The sequence below is a fragment of the Engraulis encrasicolus genome, chromosome 13, assembly GCF_034702125.1.
Source record: "Engraulis encrasicolus isolate BLACKSEA-1 chromosome 13, IST_EnEncr_1.0, whole genome shotgun sequence".
Classification (NCBI taxonomy): domain Eukaryota; kingdom Metazoa; phylum Chordata; class Actinopteri; order Clupeiformes; family Engraulidae; genus Engraulis; species Engraulis encrasicolus.
This window is the reverse complement of record NC_085869.1, coordinates 31,399,846-31,409,845: the sequence shown is the minus strand read 5'-3', so window position 1 is coordinate 31,409,845 and position 10,000 is coordinate 31,399,846. Positions and strand designations below refer to the sequence as shown.

The following is a 10,000-nucleotide window of genomic DNA, read 5'->3' as shown; positions in this document are numbered from 1 at the left end:
AATCTCATGAACCTGAATGCAGCGTCCATGCAGCTTCAGGCCGCTGGGTCAATGTTGCGCTATGCAGCATCCAGCGTCGATGTGTTAAGGCCTGACGGTGTGGTGAGAAGGCCTCCATTGATTGCCGCTAAGCCAAAGCTTCCAGTGTTTTGTTTGAGGGCCTTGGATGTTTTTTGCCTTCATTGATTTGGTTTCAAGCAGAAGCTTCAAAGTTTCACGTTTTTGTTCACTGCTGTTTAGGAGTCTGCCTGTGGTTCTCGAATGCTATTACTCCGCAATGAGTTCTCTCACCCAGCTGATGTTAATGTTTAGTTTCTTATCTATCGCCATTCCTCCATTCTTCTTTTCACTCCTTTTTCCTCTCTCCTGCTTTTGTGTTCCCTCTTCTCCTCCCCTCTCCTCCCCTCTCCTCTTCGTCTCTAATTCCTCTCCTCTCCTCTCCTCTCCTCTCCTCTCCTCTCCTCTCCTCTCCTCTCCTCTCCTCTCCTCCAGCATCAAAGCGGGCCGTCAGCTCTCCTACCTCCAATACCAGCTGTATGCCAAGCAGAAGGGCCTGAACTTCCCCAGCATCTGTCTGCGCAAGCTGGACCAGCACGACCTCGCCGCAGCCGCCAGCCCCCAGCACACCTCCACCTCCACCACCAACACCTCCAGCCCCAGGGACGACCTGCCACACAAGCCCAGCCACGGGCCTCCCAAACCCAGCCATGCAGGCTCTGCAGCCACCCTCTCTCTCCTGGAGCCTCCTGGAGCAGAGGAGCCGAGCCTGGGGTCTTCTCGGCTGGCTGCAGCTGGTGGGGGTGGAGGTGTGCTGGCGTCCAGTCACAAGGAACTGGAGCTCAGAGTGTGAGTGTGTTTTTGTGTGTGGGTAGGGGGTGAGGAGAAGTAGTTTTGTATGAAGTTAAGTGTGTGTGTGTGTTAGTCAGGGTCATTTTTCCAAAAAGTTGACACCTGAAGGCAAATCATGTTAATTTTCGGCATACAACTGATTTAGGGGTATTCAAGGGTGCTGAATCCAAATCTGCCGTATGCCGGACGCAAAAATGTACCGAAATGCCTCAAACGGGCAAAATCCAATATGGCCGCCACCACCGTGTTAAAATCCTGCAATCACTTTTCTTTTGAACTAAATAAGGTATGAATTTGAAAATAGCACTTATTTTTATGTTTTCAGACATGGGGAAAGCCATTATGTCATCAGATTTAAGCTCAGATTGGAAGAAAATGATTATGTCATTGGCTGGCAGTCATTTTAAAAGCAGAGAGCCTCATATTGTCAGCGATTTTTAACATTTTTACTAATCTTTCAAGATTCACAGAAAAAAATGCTCTGTGTCTCTGTGAACACAAACACTACAGAAAACTGCACTGAACTGTCTACTTTCACCTGAAAAAAGAAGTTTGTGTCTACCTTTTTCCATTCTTTAGTTATGGGTAGTAGAACATGGGATGACACCACAAAAAAACACTGATTTTTGACCCCAAAATACTGCACTTCTCTCTACCCATATTTTTGCTTTAAGGACATATTGTCTTTGATAGTGTTCATGTTTGATATGCAGCATTTTCAGGGGTTTTGAAGGGTGCTTAATTCAAATATTCAAATATGCTGTGTATTAGGCTCATAAACCTCTTTAATAGGCCTACCTCAAAATGAATTAATCAAATATGGGCCAGACAAGGTGGACTCTTAATTACATTGTAGCTATAGGTTGTCATACATGGAGAATTCATCTCCATACTCAGATTCAAGATTAAAATCAAATGACGTGATTTCATAGGTTGAATTCATGTTTACAAATGACAGTTGACTTTCATGTCAATAAGCTGTTCTTTTGAATGAAAATGTTTTCTCTACTTCCACTTTTATTTTAATGCTCATTATAACATGAAGATGTCCACCTCAATCCACCTCTTCCATTATGAGACAAATTTACACTTCTGAATGTGTCTAAATATAATATGCACATCTACATTTTGTGCATTAGGAATTCATTGTTTGCCGATTTTATTGCGGCGCTTACATTATATCTTTGAATGGTGGAAAGGTGAAACGTGGATCAAAACAGTTTATGTTATTGTGAGGAATTTACTTGATATATGTAAACTCATTCCCAACCATTAGGCCTATCAACCTCCTCCTCTCCAGTGATTTGGCAGGACACACAATATCATGCACTGCATGGCACTTTTGCTGCAAATGCAACAAAAGCAAAGTATGACGTTTTGCAATGATCAGTCCTATCTAATTCAGATGTCACATGGTTACATAAAATGCCCCACATTATCAAATCTCTATATTGAGTCAGGCCCACATACCCCTTCCTATCCTCCTGCCATTCACCGAAGTGGGATGGGTGGTATTGGACAGGGCTTTAGCTCCTGTATCTGCCACTTATACATGGGTTCTAGAGGTGTGTCGTTCATGAACGAGCCGGCTCTTTTGAACGGCTCCCTGAAGTGAACGATGGGAACCGGTTCACAGCTGGGGGAGCCACTCGACCGTTGTTTCGTTCATTTTTCATTCATTTTAAGCACGTGACCTCGACCAGAGTAATTACATTTGGGAAAAAACACAATTGTTTACCTCAAAGAGAGCCAAAAACGGCCTTTAGACGCAGGAGAATAATCAGTTGTTGTTTGGACAAAATTACCTTGAGGTAGAGTCAAAATATTACATTCTTAACACTGAATACATACTTTAAAAAAGAGCCAAAAGAGCCAGTTTTTTTGAACGGCTCTTTGAAAGGAACGAGCCACTAAGATCCGGATCTCGAAAAAGAGCCAAAAATCCCATCTCTAATGGGTTCTCATTGTTCATCAACACAATATTATGAAGAGGGGCAAGACACTGGCAGCCAACCACGTGAGCTAATTTTTTTGACAGACAGCGGTTTCCAACAATCAGAGGCTGAGTTGTGCGTGGCTAGGTTCGCAGTCAGGTTATAAACAAAATTTAGAACCCATGTATTCTCAAGGCACACAAAGACATCACAACTTGTGCTTGCCTCATCCAACACTGCATCTGCAAGAAGTGGCATGGAGTACATGGAGTCAAGCAGTTGCTGCAATTCAGCAACTCCAGGAGGGGTGATTAGGAATAGGTTAACTTTGTATACCAAGTAAACAATTTTGGTTAGAGTAGAGGAGGGTGACTGTATGTGCATATACATTTGTCCAACAATAAAGCAATCACCAGAGGGCTAGGATCATTAGTGGGACAGTCAGAGCCTGTCACAAAGAAAGTATGACTTTTAATGTATGCTGATGACATTACCTTAGTGGCACATATCGCTGACACAGACACCCCCGACACGAGACATCAACAGCCAAGGACAGTAGAGCACGTGGTAGTCTTTAGGTACCTAGGCATAGTTAATGTAGCCTGGTCCTGACCATCCCTACTACCATTTCATTTCGTATTCATGGTCTGGAGGTTGTTTGATCTGACACGATTGCAGGAAGCGGGAAGGAAATGGTCGGAAAAATCAGGATAAGTTGTTGAACAAACATGTCTGACATCTGTCTTTGGCGATGTAGGACCGTTTAACAGACATGTCTGACAGAATATCCTACCATAGGATAAAATTACAATGTAGGACCGCTTGTCAGAACACCGGCCAAATCCTACCGGCAACATTGCTCCACAGAAAACTGGTATCAGAAGTAGTGTGGAGTCAAGTCTCTTGGCGGAAGTACGTAGGAAGGATCTTTCTCACAGCACATGAACACAATATTCAAAAAAGGACATTCCAAGTCAGCAAGGACATTCTAATTTTTGATACCTCCTCCTCGTATAACTTAACCCATTGTGTCCTGGAGACACATATACAGGTTTTTCAGGATCTTGAGATTTTAGCTGTTTTATTAACTATGTGGGTATGTTAGAGCTGAATGAACACATTACAATGCAAGGGGAGGGTATTGGCTTTTAAATGTAACACATTTCATGTTTGTATGTGCTTCGGAGATATTGCGGATTTGATAGGAAGAGGGCACCCTTTCCCTAAAAGGGCTTAGGACAAAATGTGTTAATTAGCAGTCCATTTTTGAATATTGTGTTCATGTGCTGTGAGAAAGACAGGGAGGTGCCCATTTCTGTGCCTAGGCACCTTAAAACTACCACTTGCTCTTCTGCCTGCCATTGGCTCTCTCTCTGAGCACCGTTATTGATACACTGCAGATGTACATTCCAGTATATTTTAACTAGGCCAATTTAAAGTCTATACTTGCACAATTCTACCAACAGAAGATAACAGACAGACTCTCTTTTCCTCCTGCTCCCCTGTTCAGCAGGGCTGGATCCCCACATGGCTGCATGCTGAGTCCCCATCTAAAGTCTATCCGTCCATGACTGCAGTATGGTCAGCAAAAGGGACTGAAAGTGGCAGTCGGGTATACAGAGACCGAGACAAATTTCTCTAGCTCTAAATGAAAAGAAAACCAAAGAGATCATTGCTGCATTCAGGAGTCACACCTATAGCGAGAATAGACCTAGCCCTTTCTGAACTTCCCACTGTCTCAACAGAGCTAAAACATTGTCTTGGACACTATCCTGGTTCTGAGTTCTTGGGCCTCTATAGATGGATCATTGGCACTACAGATGTATCATCAAAGTAAGGACCAAAGACTAAAACCACATTTCACACACATGGACTGTCTGACTGTTCATTACAATCTCTTGTTCCCCTGATCTCCTTCCATCCTCCGGTTGTTGTGCAATAATTGATACAGTGCAATGTGTTGAGCTGAATTCTTGCCGTACTACAGAACAAAGACCAGCCTTGTAATTAATGGTTATAATTGTCACAGAGTGGCCATCTCAGCTGAAATATGTACAGTGCATTAAGCAAGACAATCTATGCAATAACTTTGGATGACTGATGTGCAATACCAGCCTGAGTATGTCCTTTGTGTATATATTCACACACACACGCACACGCACACGCACACACACACACAATGCCACTCCCTTATCTTCACTCTATTCTATTCTAATCTATTCTATTCTATATATTATTCACATCAGTCTGCCTCTTGATCCCCTTTATAGGCCTAGATATACAGTGATCTGAGCACAGCAATTAAACCGGCAAACATGAAGTAATTCCCATTGTAATATTAGGATAATATTAGAAAATATTCGATTTAGGGACATTCATTGCCTGATTATCATAGACTTGCAATGGAGATTTGAAGGTGTTGCGTCACTAGGAGGGACTCTTGTGTGCATTTATTTTTTATGGGTGAAGAGGTGTGGAAACATTGTGTGGTGGTTTGAGGTGGAAACATTTTTCATGGTGTAATACATTAAAAGTGTAATTGAAATAGGGAGAGATTTAAATACAAATGGTCAATTTATGGCAAAGAAAATCTCCTGTTGCAAACATGAATTCAGCCTACACTGAAATAATTTCCTTTGATATCTATCTTAAATCTGAGTATGGAAATGAATTCTCCTTGTATGAAAACCTGATGCTACATAATGTACTTAAGAGTTTACCTTGTGTAATCAAAGAAATGTACACTGTAGACTGGTGACGGCGGCCATATTGGATTCCTTCATTTTGATGTACTATGGGAATTAAAGGCATTAAGCACCCTTCAAACCCCCTGAAAATGTTGTATATCAAACATGAACACTATCAAAGACAATATGTCCTTAAAGCAAAAATATGGGCAGTGAGAAGTGCAGTATTTTGGGGTCAAAAATCAGTGCTTTTTTGTGGTGTCATCCCATGTTCTACTGCCCATAACTAAAGAATGGAAAAAGGTAGACACAAACTTCTTTTTTCAGGTGAAAGTAGACAGTTCAGTGCAGTTTTCTGTAGTATTTGTGTTCACAGAGACAAAGAGCATTTTTTCTGTGGATCTTGAAAGATTAGTAAAAATGTTAAAAATCGCTGACAATATGAGGATCTCTGCTTTTAAAATGGCTGCCAGCCAATGACAAAATCATTTTCTTCCAATCTGAGCTTAAATCTGATGACATAATGGCTTTCCCCATGTCTGAAAACATAAAAATATGTGCTATTTCCAAATTCATTCCTTATTTAGTCCAAAAGAAAAGTGATTGCAGGATTTTAACACGGTGGTGGCGGCCATATTGGATTTTGCCCGTTTGAGGCATTTCGGTACATTTTTGCGCCCGGCATACGGCAGATTTGGATTCAGCACCCTTGAATACCCCTAAATCAGTTGTATACCGAAAATTAACATGATTTGCCTTCAGGACCTTAAATAAGCACCTTTTCAGAAATCCTGCCTAGACTATGTGTCAGTCACCACAGTCAAGTTTACCTCATTGTGCTTGTATCCTAATACGTGCCAAAAGCAGCTTCGTCTTTAATTTTACCAAAATATCTGCAAGGCTTTAGTGCCTGTACGTGTGCCTGTACGTGCGCCTGTACGTGCGCCTATATGTGCGTGTACATGTGTGTAGGTTTGTGTTTGTTTTCTCTGATGCTGTTGGCCTCTCTCAAGTGCATATCGGTTCACCACCACGACAGCCATTAATATAGCATCATTCACCTCAGATATAATTCAGCACTCATCAGCTCATCGTACATTTATTAGCCATTTATGAGCTTTTTTCATCTGTTGGGGATGGAAAGTGGAGTTGTTTTTGGAAATGAATGTAGTAAATGGAAAAGCTGTATGTGTGACTGCACAACACACACACACACACACACACACACGCTTTGAGCACAAGGTCAAAAGTGTTGTTTTCATCATTTGTTTTTGGAAATAAATGAGGCAAATGGAAAAACTGTGCGTGTGTGCGTGCGTGCCTGCGTGCCTGCGTGCGTGCGTGCATGTGCACTTGTGCACACCAAAGGTCCATTTAGTCCCTAATTACCTGTGAAGGATGATGATGATGATGATGATTATGATGTTTCTCAGGCAATGCTGACCCCTCTTCTCTTGGCCCACAGAAACGGCACTCTACGGAACCCCAAAGGAGGAGGCGGGGTCAAACTGAACGGCCTCCATGATGACAACCAATGGGAACATCATTCCTCACCCAGTGGGCGGACCAAAGAGTCACCTCTGACCAATGGCCACGCTCACTCACCCTTCAACGGTGCCTTAAAGCATACGGACACGGGCCCTGGCTCTTCTGTCCCCGAGCGTTTGTCTGTCCCCCTGGATGAACCGGGGGACCCTGGCATTGCTGTAAGCCCAGAAACGGACCCCTACGCCGGGCCCAGGACTCCCAGTCCCATCCCCTCTTACCAACCTCCCCGCGTCTCTCCTGTTACTCAGCAACACAAACACAACGACTCGGATTCATCCATTAGTCAGCTCCAAGTCCCACCCCTGCCAACTCCAACCAATCAGAATGCGTCCCCTGCCACCACCACCACTTCTCCTGACCTATCAAAGCCCCTCAAGCAGCAACAGGGAGGAGCTAGCAGTAAAGGAGTCCGGCTCAATGGCAGTCATCACCACAGCATCACCACCCAAAGCCACGCCCCACAACATGACCACAGCAACATGGACCAATCGGGAAAGCCGGCAGCACGCGCGGGCGAGCGGGAGGGCGGCATCATCTCTGAGTTCTACTCGTACTCTCGGCTGCACCACATCTCCACGTGGCGGAGCGAGTTCGCAGAGTACGTCAACTCCCTGCAGGGACGCCGGCGCTCAGCAGGGGGCGCCGTCTTCGCCGGCAAGGAGAAGCTCAAGAGACTCCGCGCCCAGCGCACCTCAGGTGGGCATTACACATGGAACATGGTATTGAACATGATAGGGAATGTATTATAGTGAACCTCAAGCCAGTTCGATATTTATGAACGTCGGGCATTGTCTCAGGTGTTAACGATCAGTGATAAGATTGACTGTTGCGATTCTCTTTATGTATGCGGCACAACCCAATGGTTGGCTCTTTATGCAATTGTGAGTGACCATTTCTCATTTGTGGAGTTGTGGTTCAAGAATTGTCCTTAATGCCTCCAGAAAATCCTTTGCTTGGGCAGTCTTGGTAACTCACACTGTCCACGTCCATTCTAGAATTAATTTGGAGGTGCTGTGATTAGATGCACACCAACACCTGACCATGTACGGGCCACTTGCCCATAGGGTTTGGGTCTTAATCGTGGCTGCATCTGAAACCTGTGGTAGGCACTGCCTCCTTACCAGTAGCTACCATTCTGCACCCTGGCCAGTAGCTTCTATGGAGAAAGCCAGTCACAAGTAAGCACACATCAGACGTACTACAGTCACATAACCTGTGAACCGGATTGGCACTAATGAACAATGGCCATACAATGGTCAAACTCCCGCAGACTTTTGGGATAGGAAAGTAACCAACATTTGCCTACTGCTAATGTGACTGGATGTAAAAAGTCATCCAGGTACCATTCACCTCTTGATTGAAAGCTTACCAGGGTATTAGGATGTAGCGTACTACATAAGCGCTTCCTTATTTTTTGCCGTCTACATAGGATGGCAGTAGGAGGGACTTTGGGAAGCTACTGAATTGGCTCGGACGCCCCATAATGCCCCATATTAATGCACTGTAGGAGTTGGAGACCGCAGTACAGTCACTATTCATTGCACGCTATTCACTGGGTCACATTTCGCACACCACTTCAATTTTATCTGAGTAACTGTTCCTCTCCCACTCATCTGTCAGTCTTTCTTTCTCTGTCTTATACTCTATTTCACTGTCTCCTCTCTCTCTCTCTCTCTCTCTCTCTCTCTCTCTCTCTCTCTCTCTCTCTCTCTCTCTCTCTCTCTCTCTCTCTCTCTCTCTCTCTCTCTTCTTTCTTTCTTTCTTTCTTTCTTTCTTTCTTTCTTTCTTTCTTTCTTTCTTTCTTTCTTTCTTTCTTTCTTTCTTTCTTTCTTTCTTTCTCTCTTTCTTTCTTTCTTTCTTTCTTCCCCCCTCTCTCTGACTGTGTGCAGTTCTGCGGTTGAATTCTCATTAAACTAGTGCTTCATGATTTGACGTTATGCCGGCTAAATGTCAGAGGAGAGCGAAAAGGAAGGAGGGGAGAGAGAGCAAATAAGGAAGGAAGGAGAAGGAAGAGAGAGAGCGACAGAGAGGGAGAGAAAGAAAAAGTCAGAGGAGGAATAAGGGGAGAGAACGAAGAAGAGTGAGAAAAGGAAAGATGGAGAGATGAAAAGGGAAAGGAAGAGGGAGGGTGTCAGAGAGACACTGAGAGAGCTTGTGACACCACCTCTGGCTATATATGCTCCTTAGTTTCAGAGAGTCTTTGTATCCATGTGGGTGTGAGTGTCTTATCGACGTGTGTGTGTGCGTGCGTGTGTGTGTGTGTGTTGAGATGAAATTGAATGTGAATGTGTCCTCCTTGTCAATCTGGAAGTCTAGGTTTGCGGCTGTGTGTGTGTGTGTCGTATATGAATGGCATAGAGCTCGAAAGTCCCGCCCCTTAGTTCCGCGTTTCACGGGACCTAAGCTGACCATCTAACAACATGGTAGCGTGTAAATATCTTCTGATCTCAGTCATGATATGCGCTGGGCTACAAATATGCTGTTTAAGAGGCTAGATAAAGATTATTCATGCAGAAGTATCAATGTTTTGTTCCGAGGCCGTCGGCATGACAAATGTGAAGAAACACAGCTTTCTAAAAAGTTTGGGGGTTTGTACGAAAAATTAAGCAAAAATATCAGAAACAACATATATGGAGCTCGTGGCACAACTCGAAGGGGATCGAAATATCATTTTAATACCGCCATTGGATTACATGCTACGATTTGCGGCTAAAAACGCCGGAAGTGACGTCACTTTCGAGCTCTATAGTGCATGCGTGTGGTTTGTGTGCGACTGCATGTGTGTGTTTGGGTGCTCTGCATGTGTGCGTCTGTAGCGTGTAGTGAGTGCTTTATGCTGCTGTAACAAGTTTAATGACCAGGGAGCAGACAGGAGGGGAGATGGAATGATGATGTATTGTGTTGGAGGGAAATGATTTTCATTTATAATGCATACCCTGCCCTCAGTCTTTTCCCCCTCAGTCTCGCGCACAGCCTTGGCAC

The 10,000-nt window shown here is 44.1% G+C and overlaps 1 protein-coding gene across 3 annotated transcripts in view; it reads left to right on the top strand.

Annotated features, from left to right (window-relative positions):
• rev1 (REV1 DNA directed polymerase) overlaps positions 1-10,000 on the top strand; it is a 50,501-nt gene that overhangs the window by 18,342 nt on the left and 22,159 nt on the right. For all 3 annotated transcript variants that reach the window (XM_063213695.1, XM_063213694.1, XM_063213696.1), the window contains 2 exons: positions 493-846; positions 6,936-7,714. In XM_063213695.1, coding sequence (XP_063069765.1) covers positions 493-846; positions 6,936-7,714 — 1,133 coding nt within the window. The remainder of the gene's footprint in view (positions 1-492; positions 847-6,935; positions 7,715-10,000) is intronic.